General features: G+C 43.7%; 2 protein-coding genes across 2 annotated transcripts; both read right to left on the reverse strand.

Moving 5' to 3' along the window:
- Positions 1 to 267: 267 nt before the first annotated feature.
- LOC134395956 (E3 ubiquitin-protein ligase TRIM15-like) lies at positions 268 to 11,469 on the reverse strand. The gene is made up of 5 exons (XM_063122245.1): positions 11,251 to 11,469; positions 9,367 to 9,389; positions 5,090 to 5,199; positions 3,122 to 3,154; positions 268 to 1,063 (listed from the first exon to the last, which is right to left on the reverse strand). The coding sequence occupies exons 1-5, from the start codon at positions 11,386 to 11,388 to the stop codon at positions 540 to 542; spliced, it is 828 nt and encodes a 275-aa protein (XP_062978315.1). The 5' UTR covers positions 11,389 to 11,469; the 3' UTR covers positions 268 to 539.
- Positions 11,470 to 13,333: 1,864 nt separating this feature from the next.
- LOC134395494 (E3 ubiquitin-protein ligase TRIM39-like) lies at positions 13,334 to 17,384 on the reverse strand. Its single transcript, XM_063121657.1, has 2 exons — positions 16,931 to 17,384; positions 13,334 to 13,450 (listed from the first exon to the last, which is right to left on the reverse strand). The coding sequence occupies exons 1-2, from the start codon at positions 17,345 to 17,347 to the stop codon at positions 13,334 to 13,336; spliced, it is 534 nt and encodes a 177-aa protein (XP_062977727.1). The 5' UTR covers positions 17,348 to 17,384.
- Positions 17,385 to 19,425: the final 2,041 nt, after the last annotated feature.

Here is a 19,425-nt window from a genome sequence, read left to right on the forward strand (position 1 = left end):
CAGAAAATCCCAGGGGAGAATCACTAGCCTGAAGATTAAATGCGCACCCCCACCCCCACCCCCCACGTGCCTGTCAGTTCTTCATTGCACATCGCGCGCACGCACACACACACACACACACACACACACACACACACACCGTGTCACCATATTCACGTTATCTCACAAAATGGGTTTGGAAAAAGTGTTTGGCAGAGTACATTGCTCTGCCTTGTGCTTCAGACTGTTTTGATGCCAGACTTTCACTTCTCTTGAAAGATGCAAAAATACATTTAATTATTTATTACATTTATATACCACCCAATAGCTGAAGTTCTCTGGGCGGTTTACAAAAATTAAAACTTTGGACTTTAAAAATCAATATACAAAATTTAAAACCATAAAAGCATAAAAACAGACAACATATAAAGACAGTATACATTTAAAACAACTGTCAGCCAGGGCAAAATATAGTTCTGAGGTCAATTAAAAACTCAGCATATGCTATTAAATGCTTTTCAAATAACAGAAGCAGTCATTGTTGCATTTGTATCTCACTGTCAGTAACTTAACCAAATCCAACATTGTGCTTGAGCTCTATCCCCATTTTTCAGCCAGAAAAAAGGACGGATTTTCTCGTCCTTGAAAGAGGCTGAATGGAAAGTGTGTAGAATATTCCTCCTTTGGGCATCAAAAAAACACACCCTGTTTTTGCCGTAATTCAGGTAAATACCGATTGTCCTAAGACAGGCAGGGTTACATTGTAGTGTGACGCTGTCAGCTGTAAGGCTACTACTACATGCCTTTTCCAAAGCCCAAATGCCCTCATCTGATTTTATTTGGATGTATTCTTTCCTCTCCACAGATTCTCTGGCCACCCCCACAGCCCAATATCCCTCTTTCCCTACATCCATCTCCCAGTAATGCCTCCCTGAGGTGAACGCTTCACAGCCCAGCACGCAAGGCGAAAAGATAAATCTCTGGGGATAGTCAGTCAAGACACGCTTATTCTTTGTACTTGTCAGTTTTTTCTGGCGATCGGATACCATGAGATTGCAGTGAGCAGTGTCTGGATCCAGGGTCACTTTTATTGTACAAGGGAGAGAAAAAGAAAACATATTAGTTGCGACCAGTTCCACTTAGTTTAAATGCATAGTTAAATGTCCTGCCTACGGGACTACATTAGAACTCACTGATTAACAATAGAAGTTCAAGTTAACTAAACAGTCTTATCATTCCAAACCTGTTTGGCTCTCAAAATTTTCTGGGGTGGGGGGATGTCAAGCACGGGGGTTTCATTCATGAGTCTGGGTAAAACACTTGTACTTTTAATAAGCTGCCTTGAGCTAGAACCAAAGCCTTTCCAGTAGTCACTATTAGCCGTGGAAGGGAGAACATACCGGCACAATACACTTAAATGACACACTACAGAAGAGATAGAAGCCAAACAGATCCTTAAGTCCTGTGAGCTGCTTGCACTAAAGTCTGGATCATTTGCAGACCAGCCAGACTTTACAATAAGAGTGGGCAGCTGGAGGCCAGCTGACACAGCTCTTCACTTTGCAGTGTGCCATGGCTTGCCGCTGCTCTCATCCTCTGCCTTTCCAGTGTTACTTGGGAGTCCCTTGGGCTGCAGGGCTTAGACCTCTAACCCACAGTCTGCACCTAACGGTGCCACTGGCCTCCAGTGGATCACTGAATAGTGCAGGGAGCTGAGAAGCAAGAGACGGGAATTGGAGGGAAAGCGGGGAATAGCCCCTCTCATCCTTTGCATGCCTAGTAAAAAAAACCCTGTTATGTCAAGGCCCCCGACTATACAGAGGCGCTTCGGCGCTAGGAGGCACCTTGCACCCGTATTTGCCACCCTTCCCGGGGGTTGTACGGAAAGGAAGGCAAGTGCGATTTTTCAGATGGGGGTTGACTGGTCCTCCCAACTCATCTTGGTGCTTCTTGAAAACTTTGGAAAAAAAGAAAGGGGGGGGGAAGGGGTCATTCCTCCCGGGGGGGGGGGAGGAATGGGACTGTCCCTCCCCCCTTTCTTTTTATTTAAAGATCCCAACATGCATAGCTCCGCATATTCTGATGGAGGTTGTCTGGTCCACATATTTATATTTGTTTCTGTGGAGTGCCACAGATTTAGATGATTAAAAATAAAAAGGGGGGGAGATGAACAGCACTGCTCCTCTACTCTCTCCCCCCCCCCATTTTATGGGGTTTTTTAGTGGCTTTTTTTTTTTTAGTTTTTAAGAGCCTCGGAGCTGCCTCTACTGACAAAAAAGTTGGGGTAAATGCCCGACTTCTTTGGAGCGGATTTCCCAGGGTTTGCCCCTGGATGGCTTCGCATTTGCGGCTGCTTCATCTGTCCGAAAATGGAAAGATGCGTATTTACAGCGGTGTAAACAGCCGTATAGACAAGCCCAAGGGCAAAAGAGAGAGCAGTCCTGGGATTCAAACCCACACTGTAAATACTACTCAGCAACAGACAGCCATCAGACACATCATTGGGCAGTTACCCCCTTCCTTCCAGGCCCAGGACCCAGCCAGAGACACTAACACTAATTGGTGGAATAGCTTATGTTTTACCTGCAGAAGCTCCCTGGGTCATATCCAGGGGGAAATTCCATTCTAGGAAAGAGAGGGGACACAGCCAGGCACGCTTGTACCAATCAGATGATGCACTGTGTAAACCAAGAGCCCTCCCCCTGGCCAATCCTCCAGTTCTATGTGGCCTGAAAGGACATCCCTGCTGGGTAGCATCCTACAAGCATGCACACACACGCTTAAATCCAATGTCATACTAGAGGACGTTTGCTGATGCAACAGGACTTTCTCCTTCTCTCCTCCGCCCTTGCAGCCTTTGGAGCTGCCTAAACTGTTGTTCTGAAGGCTTTCCCAGCCCTCTGGAGAAAATTTTGAGGGGGGCAGGTTTGGGGAATTGCTCTCCTCCTGGTTGCAGTGAGAGAACTACTTTTGCTAGCAGAACAATAACATTTGATTCAAACCCACATATTAAAAATACTGCGTATGAGGTATTGCTTATCACCTATTGATTTTTAAATAATTTTCTCTTATTAGCTTAACAGAACATATAAAAGTACATTCATATCTCCATAAACCTTCCCCAGTCTTTCCCTAGACTTACCATTGTTCACCTCCAGTTGTTGTGGCAAATCCTCTACAAAAAACAGGAGACAGATGAAAAGTCATGGAAGCCAATTTTTTATGTTCACCAAACCTTTGTTATGGCTACAAAATGCGAAGGAGCAATTTGTGCACATATGAGTGGTCCCAACTGTCCTCAGGCATATATTAGGTGTGTGTATTGCTGTGAAATTCAGCCCTTTGGGGGTTCAACATGATCCCTCTGAGCAGCCAACTTGGCTCGCATTTGTGGGTTGTGCTGTGGGGATTCTCCTCAAATCTGGGAGCTTTCCCATTTTTGTTTATGTGCCTAAAAAGAAATTTGTGCAAAATGCAGCTGGTTTAAACCTTGCTCTTTCGGAAGAATGGCCCACAAGATGTGCATTCTAAGGGCTGGGTCCTGAAGGAACTTTCTGAGATGTGATAATGTACTTGTTCAGCTATTTCAAATATGATACATATTTGGCAACATATCCCCCACCCCCAAACAGCTATTTCCACCTAGAAAAGCTGCAGTATTGGAGAGTCCTTTTACTTCATTTTTTTTATTTTGAAGTGGCTCCCAAGTGCTTGATCTTCAGTGTGACTCCGTGACTCCACATTAGTCATAGAATCACAGAATAGTAGAGTTGGAAGGACCCTGCAAGGCCATCAAGTCTAACCCCATTCACTGCAGGAATCTAGCTTAAATCATCCCTGACAAGTGGCTGTCCAGCTGCCTCTTGAAGGCCTCTAGTGTGGGAGAGCCCATGACCTCCCTAGATCATTGGTTCCATTGTCGTACAGCTTTAACAGTGAGGAATTTTTTCCTGATGTCCAGCCAGAATCTGGCTTCCTGTAACTTGAGCCCATTATTCCATGTCCTGCACTCTGGGAGGATCGAGTAGAGATCCTGGCCCTCATCTGTGACCACCTTTCAAATATTTGAATTAAATCCTGGGCGTGCTTGTGATCTGGCTGTTATGTGGACCAGCTGTTTCCCCACTCCTTTAGCATTCCCATTGAGAGACGTCTTATGTGCTTCCGGCATTAATTAACTCCAGAATGTTGTTAATTCACCTCTCTGATGTGTTGTTGTCTCCGGAGCTGCGCAACTCCAAAGTTGCAAAGAGGCTGTGTTAATTCACTTCTCTAACGTGTTGTTAGCTACAGAACTGTGCAGCTCCAGAGTTGTAAAGGGACTGTGTTAATTCACTTCTTGTGATGTGTGTTAGCTCTGGAGCTACCTACCTCCATGGGAGCTGCGTTAATTAGTTAACTCTGATGTAGTATTACAGCTGGTGTGTTACCTTTTGGAGTGGGTTTATTTCTGCCTTTGGGGTGCTCTCATGGGAACCAGTATTGGGGGTTATTTACTCCCCATTCATTAAACTGTAATGGCAAGGGGAACCTAGAGAGGGGGCAGATAGCAAGCCTCTCACTGGATGACATTAGTTTCCTCCCCGCCCCTGGAAGTATGTCATTTCCAGCACTGAAAAGCTATGTTTTAGGACAGCTAGCTCCACTGTGTAACAATGACAAAGCAGAGCCTATTTCAGCACACTGCGGAGAATAACAACAATGTGTGTTTCTCCCGTGCTCGTGAAGATGAGGCCCTAATCAGGTGGAAACAAACAAAAAAGCAGTATACAAGAATCCTCCTCCTGAATCATCTTCTGCAATCTTGAGCTCCTTGGAAGGAAGGTAGGATATAAATGTAATAAAATGAATAAGTACGTCAATAAATAAGAGAAGTGGAATGATCCCATGGGAAATTATTGAAGCCACAGAGGCAATGGAGCTATTTTTAATGGGGAATTATCTTCCTCAGTCCCTATGGAGAAATTAAACTGAAAATCTATTACACCCCAAGGGTGTAGTTCTGTGCTTGTAGGCTCCTGAGGGGTTTGGTGCAGACCCCCAAACAAAGCTCATCTCTTTCTGCAGATAAAAATATAATTTCTTCAGTTTTTAAATCTCGACTTAATACCTCTGAACACTCGCACAGTCTCTTGCAGAATCAGGTGCTTTTTAGAGAAGGCATTAAGCTTTTTCTCCAGTCCAGAAAAAACATGCTGTTGCTGGAATTCCACCTTGCACCTAAGAAGAAGAAATCCATTTCAAGCAACTATTTCAAAATTGATTATCTTGCATTTAATGTGTTTAGAAATAAAAATCTAATCAAATGACAATTGAAGTTTTGAAAACCCTGAGTCTAGTACTGTATAACCTAGAAACTTTATTTTTTAAAATAAACAACAAGATGACAGAAAAAAAGAGAGCTGAGATATCTTATTTCTGACACATTTCTTAAGTGAAGCAAATCTGAAACAATAATAAAATCAATGTGTAAAACACATCGGTTGTTATTACTGGTTTATTCGTAGTTTGTATTGCTGGTTTTATTGCTATTTCATAGAATCTAGAATAGCAGAGTTGGAAGGGGCCTACAAGGCCATCGAGTCCAACCCCCTGCTCAATGCAGGAATCCACCCTAAAGCATCCCTGACAGATGGTTGTCCAGCTGCCTCTTGAAGGCCTCTAGTGTGGGAGAGCCCACAACCTCACTAGGTAACTGGTTCCATTGTTGTACTGCTCTAACCGTCAGGAAGTTTTTCCTGATGTCCAGCCGGAATCTGGCTTCCTTTAACTTGAGCCCGTTATTCCATGTCCTGCACTCTGGGAGGATCGAGAAGAAATCCTGGCCTTCCTCTGTGTGACAACCTTTTAAGGATTTGAAGAGTGCTATCATGTCTCCCCTCAATCTTCTCTTCTACAGGCTAAACATGCCCAGTTCTTTCAGTCTCTTTTCATAGGGCTTTGTTTCCAGACCCCTGATCATCCTGGTTTTGGGGGTTGGTTTTCATCACTTTTATTGTGTTTATGTTTTTATCTTTTTTAGTATCTTAGGGTGCAGTACTATTGGAGGCTTATGAGTATCCAGTACAGAATGGGAGGTGCAACAGAGATGATCCTCGCCTCCACTGTGCCTTCTGCTCCACAATTTAGCTAGCTGGACTCCCCCCCGCCCCGGTCTAGCTGAGACTTCCAGGACAAGGAGGGAAGGAGGCTGGGGAGGCCTGGGGCTATGGCGTAACCCATCCCATCCCATCCCCACCCACCATCATTCCCCCTTTCCCTTTCCTTGGAGGCAGCCAATGCGGTTCTCTCCAGGCTGACTGCGAGGGGGCATGAGAGCTCAGATTCCTGGTTCCGAGGTCAGAGCACCATCCCCCACCTCTGATCCAGCTATCATAACCAGAGTGGATAAAAATCAATGGTTTTTTAAAAAAAAATCCCCAAAACCGGATTTTTTAAAATTTAAATCGGATTTTTTTTATTCAAATTGGATTTTTTTTAATAAAATGCTTTTTGAGGAAAAATCTATCTAAAGATAGTTTTCTATTTAAGTTACATTATAGTCTAACGGTTATTCTAATATGCATTAGTTTTTAATTATGTAGCATGAGGCTATTTAAATTTTTTAGTAAATGAATGCCAATAATCTATTCACAATGTCATGCTCTTCCAGAGGTTTCTGTAAGATTATTTTTCTCCCTCCAATAAAGTACAGCAGAAAAGTTGTCCAAATATGAATGATTAACCTATTAAACGAGAGATAGTTCACCTCACAATAATTTCATAATTATCTATCTATGATGTGTTTCTAACAGTATAACCAAACCAGTATTTTTTTTTACATAACTGTAAAACTAATCTGAAAAGTACGGTAGCTATTCTAAAAATGAAACCTTATCTGGTTGTAAATATTAAGATTATACCAGCAAGAATGAGTCTTTGGCAACTCTGAGTTGTGTAAAATATAGCGAGGAAGAGTGCACCTTTTTTTGTGTGTGGGGGGGAGTCACATGATTAAATTGAGTCTTTCTGAGTAGTGATTTAAATCATGATTTAAATCAAATCCACCCTGATCCTAACTATCCTGTGACTCTGTCTAGGGGGCCATAGTATGGCTTTCTTAATGGCTTTATGTGTTTTATTGCTGGAAGCCACCTTGGGAGGGCTCCTACCCTGAAAGATGGCCAAGAAATATTTTAAATAAATAAATAATAAGTAAAAACATTTCTTTCTTAGAATTAAACTGTTAGGAGGTTATTTTACAAACATCAGAGATAAGAAGATAAAAGAAAAAACTTCATATTCAAGATACATATAGATATAAACAAACCAAGGGTGTACACACCTGCTTGCACACACCTGAGGGGTTTGGTGTAGACCCCAAAACAAAGTCGGTTTGTTTGGATAGAATCTCTGAGCAAGTCCCAGTGAGTTTACTCTCAGGTACCGAGTACATATTTGCAGCCCATAAGTTGTAGTTGGCCATACAGGGCCGGTGCTACCATAGAGGCCATTCAGGTGGCCGCCTAGAGCCTCAAGGTAAGGGGGGCGCCGAACGCTGCACCTGGAAGCCGCTCTCCCACAGCGGCTCTGAGAGGGTGGCTTCCGGGCGTGCCGTTCTGAAGCCACCCACCCCAGTGTCCTGGCTTCGCTTCGGCTGGGCGCCCACCCAGCCAAAGCGAAGCCACACCCGCCCCCCCACGCCAGCGTCCTGGTTTCGCTTCGGCTGGGTGGGTGCCCAGCCGAAGCGAAGCCAGGACACTGGGGCGGACGGGCAGCTTCGGAACGGCACGCCCAGAAATCGCTCTCCCAGAGCGGCTTCCGGCCGGGCGCACCGTTCCGAAGCCGCCCACCCCATCCCAGCGTCCTGGCTTCGCTTCAGCTGGGCAGGCAAGATGGCGCCCCGCACCTAGGTACACTGGGGGGGTGGGGGATGAAAGCAGCTCACCTGCCTAGGGCGCAAAATCGTCTGGCACCAGCCCTGTGGCCATAGATATTAAAAATGGCTGGTTGGTAGCAATGACATTAAATAAATCCACTGTTTCTAATATCTCATTTTACCTTTCTTCAGTAATAAGCTTTGAGATAAACTAGACAGATTCTAGAGCACTGAACAATCAAAAATAAGGAAAGACTAAAACTCCATATTAAAGATTATATATATTAAAAAACCACACAGAATACTGTTTAAACCCGTGGCTGGTCAGTCAATGAAGGCTTCATGGAAATATCAATGTTGGTGCCTGCCTGACCTTCAGAGGCAGGGAGTCGTATAGAAAGTGGAGGGTTAGAGGAGAAGAGGAAATTTGGTTTGCAAGTCTTTGGTTTAAATCATCACTGCGTTAGCAGACATCCGCTATTGTGAATGGACTTTCTTCCTCTCCCTCCCCACCTACCCCACCCTTGGCAGCCCTCTGTGCCACCAAAAACTTGCTCTGAAGAGTTTCCCCATCCTTCCAAGCAAGTTATGAATGGGCACCGGGGGGGGGGGGAGAATTGTTCCCCCTGCTGCCTCCACTGATGGAAGTGGAATGACACCGTAGGAGGCCACCCTTTACGCCTTAGGCTAAACTACTCACTACAATAAATATGTAGCATGCAGCTGATCCTTACCTTGAGACTGTCAATATGTTTTAAAAGTCCCATGGTGGCGCTGTGTTGGTTATACAATGCAGCAGCCACCTCTCAGACATTGCAGGGGCTTTCCAGCAAAGCTGCACACTGGAAAAGTCAGGGACTTACCCCAACTTCTCCTGCCGGAGCGAGGTCACTATGGTTCTTCCACCATTTGACCTCACTCCGGTGTCACGCTGGAGGTGTTCCCTGGTGGAGGGTGACCTCCAATTAGTCACCAGAAGCCAGGTGAGGGACAGGAGTGGGCTTGGTGAGCCAAATGGCCACCATAAAGCCCGCGCTGCCCCCTCCACTGAAAATTACTCGCTGCTACCCCACAGCAGCGATGCCGTGGCATTTGGTGGCATAGCGGAACCAACGTGGTGCCGTGAAGGCAGTGTCCTTATTGTAAGTGTGCAGGCCCCTGATACAGATTGAGAGCACCACATGTTGCAAGGGGAGGTTTAAACCTCCCTACCCAACCAATCCCCTGAAAATCCTCCCCCAGGGGCTAAAAGAAGAGGGGGGAAATCAATTCACTGGTGTTGACAATAAAGAGCTGGACGGACCAAGAGACTAACTTGGTATAAGGCAGCTTCCTATATCCCCACATATATTAATCCTTCGTCGTAGATCCCAGTTCGGGCAACCTACTAGATTTCAATCTGTTGTACTGAGGTATTAATTTCCACATTGACTTCACTATTCTGTGTGACTATGAAGTGTGTATGCAAAGTGCACACAATTTTGCTAAGACCAATCTGAGGTCTGCATGACGATGAAGAAATGACCTGCATGTTCAAGGTTTCTTCAATACCCTAGAGGGAAGAGAGAAATAGAAAATTATGTATGAGGTTTCATGTACACAAAATCAAGAGGCACTGTAGAAAAATGACAACTTTCTTTTATAACTCCTATGCGGAATTGCATTCACACACTTGCACTTTTAGTCATGGACATTAAGAAGTGCAATTATCACAGCTCTGACTACTCATCACAGCATAGCCACAAGTGTTTGCACTGCTTAAAACAGGGACCAGAAGGTTCAAACATATAAGACCCACTCTGGTCCGCTTGCATTGGCTGCTTGTATGTTTCCGAGACCGATTCAAGGTGCTGGTTTTAACCTATAAAGCTCTACACGGCTTGGGACCACAATACCTGATGGAACACCTCTCCCGACATGAACCTACTCATACACTGCACTCAACATCCAAAGTCCTCCTTTGGGTGCCTGCTCCATTTGAAGCTCGGAGGACGGCAACAAGAGAGAGGGCCTTTTCTGTGGTGGCCCCCAAATTATGGGACATTCTCCCTGACAAGGCCTGCCCTGGCACTGACATTGTTATCTTTTCGGCTCCTGGTCAAGACTTTTCTCTTCTCCCAGGCATGTAGCAATTTGTAATTAGCCTGGGTTTGTTTTTGTATGTTTTTGTGGTTTAAAATTGTATGTTTTTGTGATTTAAAATTTTTGTATATTGTTTTTAAGTGTTTTTATCCTATGTAAACTGCCCAGAGAGCTTTGGCTATGGGGCAGTATAAAAATGTAATAAATAATAATAATTAGGGCTGTGCACCGCCTCAGACATGAACCCCGAATCCGAAGCAGATCGGGGTGGTTCGGACCCTTCCAAACTGGATCCGAGGTGGTTCGGGCGAAGGCTGAGGCGGCCCAAAGCCAAAGCCAGTTGGCTCCGAAGTGGAAGCCGCAGGACGCAAGCCGGCAGTGGCGGACAACAGATGCAAGTAAGTGTGGAAGGGGGAGAGGGGGGTTTACCTGGTGCATCTATTGTCTGTGGCAGCGGACGGCAGAAGCCCCAGGTAAGTGGAGAGAGTTTTCTGGGTGCCGGCTCCACAGCCAGCACCCAGAAAACTCCGAGTCACCTCGGAGGGTCCGAATTTTGCCTCAGCTTTGGCACCGAGGCGGATCGGAACCCCACGAAGCAGATCGGGGCTGCTTCAAGGGCTCTGGATCGGCCTCCGAGGCAGATCGGGGGGGTGCATAGCCCTAATAATAATAATAATAATAATATGATGATGATGATGATGATGATGATGATAATATCACTTAGTGCTTTGGTCACAAATTTAATGGAGAGGCAGTGTGTAGTAGTGGTTAGTTACACTTGGACTTGGGAAATCTGGGTTCTAGTCTCCACTTGGACATGAATCTCAATTGGTGGCTTTGAGCCAGCCACTGACTCTCAGCCTAACCTACCTCACAGAGTTGTTGTGAGTAGGAGGGCCATGTAAGCCACCTTGTATTCCTTGCAAGAGGAAAAAAGGTGGATATAAATGTAATAATTAATTAATTTTAAAAATTGCCTACAAATATATACAAGTGTCAATGCAAAAGCTGTAAACCCCACAGAATTTGACCAAGACACCAGTTCACACAGTCACTTCTTTTGGGCATGCTCCAAACCCCAGACTGGGCTGCAAGTGGTGAACATGACATACTAGAAGGAAACACACAAAGCACAGACAACCCTGAATATGACCATAATTCCTGCAAACACTTTCAGAAAAATTGACACACCATAACAATCTTTCATATGTCTGCATGTTCATCTCTTGAGGTAGACAGGGCAGAGGTCAGTTTCTTATCCAACTGATCGCCTCATCACACAATTAAGCGAAAGAGAAACATCACACATGTTTTTCTACCCGAGATCTCACCAGCAGGAATGTGGTGGGTGGCTGCCGACTTTTCTCTTCCATCTCATGGATGAGGGTATCACTGAAGTAGACATCACCAGAGAGTTTGGTGACAAATTTCTCCCCCTCTTTCGCAAGTTCTTCCAATTCATTTAGCATGTTTTTCTCTTGCTGTTCCAGAAACTTTTTTACTTCTTCAAATTCAGAAACAACCTTCCGCTTCTCAGTGTCTACCCTATTCTGTAAAGAAGAGACATAAAAGGAAATAAAGAGACACAGGATCTACCCCTGTCTGTTTTTATTATGTTGTATTTGTTGTTCCTGTTGCTTTGAATGTCTAAAAGTTGTATAAAGTGGTGCATAAGCACAAGGATGGGAGATACATTTTTATATTAGGTAAATCAACAAAGGTAGTAGAACAAAAAGAGAAAGTAGAAGGAAACCCACAACTATTTGCATTCCACCCACTCACATCTGGAATGCAAATGACACATACCAATCAGGAAATTATATGCTAATTCAGTAATTTGCCTTCCCCAATCTGGTCCCTTCCAGATGTGTTGGACTACTACTTCCATCCCCCTAGCCAGCCAGCTGGCTGGGGGTGATGGGAGTTGCACTCCAACACATCTGGAAGGCACCAGGTTAGGGGAAGGCTAGCCTTGGTTCTCTCCCTAGGCTTCAAATGGGATGTGTGCCTTTTTGAAAGTGCAGCAAATATTTTTTATTAAAATTGAATGTACATTTGCCCAGTTATTTGAATAACAGAAGGAAAGGGAGATAAGTCTTGTGCTGTCACAGGTTCCAAAAAATCAGAGTTGTGCATCTATTGCACACACTTCTACAGCACACACACACATTTAGTTTTCCCTGAGTTCCATCTAGGAGAGAAGATGGTAGATTTGAACCAAATGCAGGGCCAGTTCACATGATCACAGCCATCCTTGGTCAGGACGAGAAGAGAACTACTCTTTGGAAGCTTCTGAGTTGATGTTTGAAAACATTAAGAATTTAGACTATTCACTACTATACAAGAAAAACCACTTAGAAAGTGCTTTGTCCCCCTCGGTAGTTAGAGTGATCCTCCCATGATTTGGTGGAGTTGAATATATTTCTTTAGATAAATACAATTCTTTGATGTAAACAACTAAATACTGATGAAGATATAATCAGAAACGGAATATATAATCTAGAGTTACTGTCTGTTTATGTTTGTTTATGTTATGTATCACATCAATTGTAAAATTTATATCATATGTATATGTTAGAATCATACCAATTTATGATTACATATATGTTAAGAGGCACAGTAATTGCATTGAAATTGTAGAAGTTGTATTGTAAAAGTTTTGAATAATCAGATGACACAACAAGCCCGAGTGGGAACTATGGCTTGGGAACCATGGCCTGTTGGAGAGTTAAATAACCCTCAAATGACCCATGGGTTGTTGCTGGGTTAGGGTCGTGAGAACCAGGTCTCTGTGACATGGGTCCTCAGATGCTGTCTGAGAAGCCATAGAATGGTATGGATTCCCATCCCAGAGGCTTTAGACACAGCTACAACCTCAGGATGTGAATCCGAGTGTGAATTGTTTGGGCCTCACAGCCACCACTGAAAGCACCAGGGTGGCTCCTCACCTTAGAACATAACAGCAATCTCAGAAAAGAATGAAGAGGGAGGAAAGGGGATTTTCTTTTGGCCAATGAGGGCAGCTGAGAGGAGATGGATCCAAAAGCCCCTCCATCTCTCATCCCGCCCACATGAAAGTAGGCCTGCTAGCTCTGACCTCCATCTTGCACTACGTAACAAAACTGGATGAACAGAAGGCTGTAAAAGCCTTTGTCCTCCTTCCGCCCTTTCAGACTCTCTTCCTCCTCCTGATCTACCAATTCCATTGGACAGACAGCCCATACGATTGTGCTATGAATCCACTTCCACATTGGCACCTACTTTCAAATGATGTATGTCTGGCCAGGAAAGGAAGAGACAACTATATAAAAAGCAATTGACTGCAGAGTAGCACAATACATCCAGAGCCCTGGACATATGTTCCACATCTCCAGAAGAGCCAGGTAAGTATAACAATATCTCACACTCAAAACATTAGAAGGGTTCACTACTGCCCCGAAACATCTTGCATTTATCATTTTCTCCTGTATGATCATTGAAAGCCTTTTCTCTCTTTTGTCTCCAAGCCTGCAATTGGGTCTCCAATTTTTCCTGAGGGAAACAAAAATAGTAAGGCAGAACTTAATATCTTGGTGGAATTATTTGGACTTTAGAGCTCCATCACACCAACTTTTTCTTCCTGGTATGCATCTGCGATTTCCACCTCAGTTTCATTAGCGCATCAAGCACTGGTCACTTTCACGTGTGTGCATTCTTGCGCTATTTCGCCTTGTTTACCTTTTTACTTGTGCCAGCTCGCACTTCCTGCTATCGCCACTGTGTTCACCCCAGCCTGCCCCTTTTCCTTCCCCCTCTAGTTTATATGTACTTGTGGCTGATGGACATTCTGATGGACACAGGTGCCTTCCCCCCACCCACCCCACTCTGGTTTTGTTATCTACTGTTTTAATGATTTCGCGTTTGATCGATTAGACGCCATTTCTGCCTTTCGAGGGGGAGAAATAGCAATGAGAGAGTAATGAGAGTGGGGTTGGAGCAGCTGATGGAAAATGGAGGGGAAGGGGCGAGATGACTGCAGGACAGGGATGACATCGTGTGAGTGTCGTGGGGCAAAACGGTAAACAAGGCAGGACGACAGTGCGATAAAACGCTGGTGTGATGGAGCTCATAATAATGGTGGAGACTAACAGGACTCGATCTGGATTTAAATTTACAAAGCCCTGTATGATTTGGTATTACTTTACTGGAGAGTTCAGTGTAACAAAGTGGTGGGGGGAGGTGCAAAGTTATTTCTTAACCACCTAACCTAACCCCCAGTACTTTTGTGCACTTCCACAAAGCCCAAACCTTTGTAAGCTTGTTAGCTACCACCATTCTGGTTATACTCATGCCTCAGAGACCCCTGAGTCAACTCCTCTTATATAAAGAAGAAATAATGGTACAATCCCCTGCATGTTTAGGTAGAAAAAAATCCTACAATTTCCAGAATTCCCCAACCAGGCTGGCTGGGGGATTCTGGGAGTTGTGAGACTTTTTCTGCCTAAACATACAGAGGAGTACACACTAAAATACTTAAAATTATCCATAAGCAGAACTTCAAAGGCATCAGCCTAAGAAATACGCTGAGTGTGAAAGGATCCAGGCCAAGGAGTTATAACTGAAAAAGTCGAATGGAATTTATTTAAAGGAAGTCAGAACTTATGTGGCACTCAAAGAAAATACGAAAACATGGCCAATGGTATAAAATATACAAATGCAAGGTTCTTACAAGGACTCAAGATCTTGCTTGGCCAGGAAAATCCCCAACTTATAGTGCAATCCTATGTATGTCTAGTCTACTCATAAGTAAGCCCCATTGAGTTCAATGAGTTCAAGTGTGTCCCCAACATGGCAATCACAAAACTTTATTTTCTATTTTTGTATTCCCCCTTTTTTAAAAAAATGTATGTACATGGATTGTATATGTGATGTTCAGCTGCCTTATGTGTTACAAAATAATGTATATATATATATATATATATATATATATATATATATATATATATATACACACAAAGTTATTGTTTATAGAGGTTCAGGAAATAAGTAGGCCTCAAAGTACTTACAATTTCTGGAGGGGGGTTGAATTCCTGTGTGTTAATTGGATGGTTGAGGGGGAGTGCAGATTGGCTGAGTAAGAGTGGGAGGAGCTAGATAGTTGAGTCTGTGAGAAGAGTCTGTGTAGTGTAGTCAGTAGAATAAAAGAGTTTGAGTGTTATGAGAAGAGAGTGAGAGATACAGGGTGTGGGTTGGAATTCTGTGAAGTGAAGGTAGAAGTGGGGTGGAGAGAAGTGAATGATTATATGAGAGAAGTAGAAGATTTATGATATATATAGTGGAACCTAGTAAAGAAAGAAGTGACTGAAACCAATACGCTTTTAACCTTGAAACCATATGCATTTGAACTGAGGAAACCATTAAGCTTATATATGCATTTACTTGAGTATAAATTCCAATTATATTTACAAACATCTGGTGTGGTCTGTGGAGGTGTCTGAGAAAACAACAAATGGCAGCGGAATGGGAAACTGAAGGCGAGGTTGCTGGGCTGTGGCGCTGTGGGGCCTGAAGAAGGGGTGAGACAGGAGCAGCAGCAGTAGTAGGCCTAAACCCTCAAACACGTCATTAGCACAGGGGGGATTGAAGTGGTCCTGGGTGCTAGTGGCGTGGACAGTCCTGTCAGGTAGCTTGTAGGCGTCTCAGGTGAAGTTGAGATGACACAAGGGGGCAGGGCATCACAGTATATTAGCAATTAATACATATGAAATGGGAAGAAAGTAAAATGAGTATTCATAAAATCAAAAAGGGATCCTCATGATTTCACATGATTTTTAATGAGGACACCCACAAAACCACCAGCACAACCCCCACAAACCATGATCCAATCAAGAGCACATCAGCCTCCACAAACTGATCCACAAAAATCAGGGGTTCACCATTCGTGGCCCCAGTGCAAAAACATGGAAAACAGACAAGGTTCCTCTTGATTTCATGATTATTACAGCGCAACACCCCCAAATCACAATCCAGTCACAAAGGCCATTGATTTCTACAGACTGAGCCACAAAAACCTGGGATCCACCACCTATGGATGTGACCACAGTGCAAAAACATGGGCTGTAGTTGGGGGTGGGGGATTGCCCTGTGAAAATCATATGAATTATGAGGATTCCTGAGGATCCTTGCCTGTTTTCCACGATTTTGCACTGTGGCCACACCCACAAGTGCTGGATCTCTGGTTTTTATGGTTTAGTCTGTGGAGGCCGATTGGCTCTGTGAATGGATGGTGGTTTGGGGGATGTCGTCTGTAAAAGCCATATAAAATGAAGAGGATCCCTTTTTAATTTCATGGAACCTTGTTTCACCTAGGCCCTATAAAATGCATACAGCCAACATGGTGTTGTGCAAAGTACCAATAAGCCTCCAGATAACCCTCTAAAAGCTCCATCACACGGGGGAAACATGCTCCCTACCACCGCATCTCTGTCCGTGTTTTTGTTCCTTAGTTACTTCCTCTTTTCAAAAGAGGAAGTACCCAACAAGCATGAGACCCATTGAGTCCGCTGCTTTAATGGCGTTGCTTCTCCTGCACACAACAGGAGAGAGCTGCAATTCTGAGTTTAAAAATAATAATCAGACTTAATGAGAGAGGTTTTTGTCGGGCAAGGAAGGCCAGAAGGGGTGGAAGGCGTGCAGGAGGTAGACAACGTCGCGTGAGGGACCTGAGCAAACTCCGGGAGTGCCCAGTAACGAGCGTGCAATAAAACGGTTCTTTCCAACAAAGGGCTCCCAGCACTAACAATCACCTTTTCCTTCACAAAAAAATATTTTCTGGCAAGAAAAAAAATGGAAGAAGCAATGGCAAAACCCAGGAGGACTACGCCTGAAAGATGACGACTTCTGCAGCCCTTGTAAAATTCCATGAATGCCGCAGGGCGATAAAAGCCCTGTCTGGAAGCATACAAACAATATTGAGGTGTATGAACAAAGTCCGAGTGATGCTGCCAGAATGTCACTCCGCAGATTTCTTACCTTGTAATCCTGGACAGCTTCCTCGACAGGCACGAAAGTTTGATTTGTCTGATCTTTGGATTCCACGCACGTGGAACACATCAGCTTCTGCTCATCTTTGCAGAAGAGTTTCAGAGGCTCCTGGTGCGTCTCGCATATCTTCTCCCCACCGACACTTTCTGCCACCTCTACATTCATCTGTTTGGCTATTTGTACAAAATTCTCCAATTCCTTGTTCGGCCTGAACTTTCTCTTCAAGCATATTTCTCCACACCGAGGGCAAGAGAAATCAGAACCCCATTTCTCCCAGTGCTGAGTAATACAGGACTGACAGAAACTGTGCCCACAGTCTACGGACACCGGCTGAGTGAAATATTTGTGGCAAAGAGAGCACGAAGCTTCATCTTGAAGCCTTTGTGCAGAGCTGGCTGTAGCCATGACTGCCTGTGCAGAGCAACTGGAGAAGAATAGTTTCATTTCCCAGATCTCAGTGCTGGAGAAGAGGAGTTTCATTTCCCCGATCTCAGCCTGCCCTCTGATAGAACAGGCAGGAAGTGGGTGTTTCCAGAGGCTGTCAGTTTAATAAGTCCTTGCTTCACTGCATTGCCAACATTGTGGTAAAACTTGCAAAGCAAGAATCACAATAATGACTTTAAAATGACAATAATTGACATTGCAGTTGTAGCTGATATCAGTCTATATTTGCAATCAAGCCCTGTATGAATGTGACTCTAGAGACAGAAAAACAGTGGCTGCATAGGTACCCCACCTGAGTTACTCAGCATGTGGCTGGTTCTCACAAACAGCAACCCTGTATTTCAATTGTTTGCATTGTATCTATTGAATATCCATTTTATGTATTTTTAGCCTTTTATTGCTGCAGTTGATATTGTAGTTTTGTTATTATTTATCATATTAGAATTTTAAACTATATAGCACAGCCTGCCATTTTATGTTATTATTATTCTATTATCAATTATCATCAAGCTTAGAATTTGCATGTGGTGGTGGGAAAATATCCTGTTTGTTTTATACACGTGTACTAATTCACACACCAGGGACTCATTCAACTGCACAGCTTGCTATTTTTACCCACTGCTGTGGCCGAAGTGTACTTTAAGCTGCAACAGCATATCATCAGACAATGATGCTTTTCTAATAGATCTTTAATTAAAAGATCAAACTCGATCTTGTCTTCTAAATCAGTGGATAGGTTACTGTAGAGTAAGGGATTTACTCTGTACCTGTCCTGCAGGCACCCTGGCTGTTCCCCAGCCTTTTCCATCTTTTCCTAGAATGGGGAAAGTCTGGATTATTTTCCCCAAGCACATTCAATGCACCTTGAAGCCTCTGTGTAGTGCTGTCCTCTCGCTTTTTCCTTTGTTGGGTGTGTGTGCTTTGAATGGAGTCTTGCTGACAAAAGGGGAGGGCAGGGCAGTTCTCAGTGTCGAATGAGTGGGCTTTTTACTACTCCAACCCCACCCTCCTTGCCTGCAGCTCTCTTTTTTAAAGATAGAGAGATGAAACTTGGACCGTGAGAGCTCTAATGTAGAGCTTTAGGCATGCCAAGTTTGAATCAGATCGGTTCATACCTTGATTTTTTTAGGATTTTTAAAATCTCCCCCCCCCACCACCACCACCATTTCCCTGATACTCCACCAATACGAAATTCCATCTGTTTGCATTTGTGGAGGATCTATTTTCCTTTACTTTGATAATGTGATGCTTTGCATCTCCAGTTCATAAAATAGAGATCTGCTGTTCCCTTACTCAGGAGTAAATCCCATTGATTTCAACTGCATTTACACCCAAGTCATACTAAAATCCAATGCATGCTTGCCTTTGAGTAAACGCCATTAAACAGAGAGAGACTTACTTCTGAGTAAACACCTATAGAACTGACTTTTAATCGTGTGGTCACTTAGAGGCTTTTTTTAAAAAGTCTAAAACAGCAAACTGGAAAGAAGGGCTTTGCAACCCTATGCTTACTTCTGGGGTCTTCTGTTTACTCAGAAGTCTGTCTCTCTCTCTCTGTTCAATAGGGTTTACTCAAAGGTAAGCATGCATCAGATTTTAGTATGACTCAGATGAAAATGCAGTTGAAATCAATGGGATTTACTCTTGAGTAAGGAACCAGCAGATGGTCACACATTTAACAATAATGGGTAGAATAAGTGCTAAATGGCAGCATTACCAAAATTAATTATTTTCAATCACTTCCCATAATAATTGACCCAAAAGATTTGGCACAATGGCAAAAAATATTTACAAATTTTATTTATAATGGGAAAAAGCCAAGGCTATCTAAGACCCGGAGGCAAAAACGATTGGATCAAGTTGGTTGGGGAAAGCCAAGTGTTCATAAATATTACGAAGCAAATCAGTTGAGATCCATAATATCATACATGGAGGGAACTTCAGAGAGGCCATGGGTAGGTATGGAGGCAACGAGGAAACATGTAGTTAATCAAACAAACAGTATTTGGAAGGGGGAAAGGTGACTTGAAATGGGTTGA

The sequence above is a fragment of the Elgaria multicarinata genome, chromosome 3 (assembly GCF_023053635.1).
Source record: "Elgaria multicarinata webbii isolate HBS135686 ecotype San Diego chromosome 3, rElgMul1.1.pri, whole genome shotgun sequence".
Lineage (NCBI taxonomy): Eukaryota > Metazoa > Chordata > Lepidosauria > Squamata > Anguidae > Elgaria > Elgaria multicarinata.

Bases quoted from the DNA above. Each gene is read 5' to 3' on its own strand.
- LOC134395956 (XM_063122245.1), bottom strand. From the start codon at position 11,388: ATGCTAAATGAATTGGAAGAACTTGCGAAAGAGGGGGAGAAATTTGTC. The intron at 5,200-9,366 runs GCAGGTCATTTC...TCTTCTTCTTAG, and splicing joins ATTGAAGAAACCTTGAACAT to GTGCAAGGTGGAATTCCAGC. The intron at 1,064-3,121 runs GTAAGTCTAGGG...GTACAATAAAAG, and splicing joins ACAACTGGAGGTGAACAATG to TGACCCTGGATCCAGACACT.
- LOC134395494 (XM_063121657.1), bottom strand. From the start codon at position 17,347: ATGGCTACAGCCAGCTCTGCACAAAGGCTTCAAGATGAAGCTTCGTGC. The intron at 13,451-16,930 runs GTAAGAAATCTG...TGTTTCCCTCAG, and splicing joins AAGCTGTCCAGGATTACAAG to GAAAAATTGGAGACCCAATT.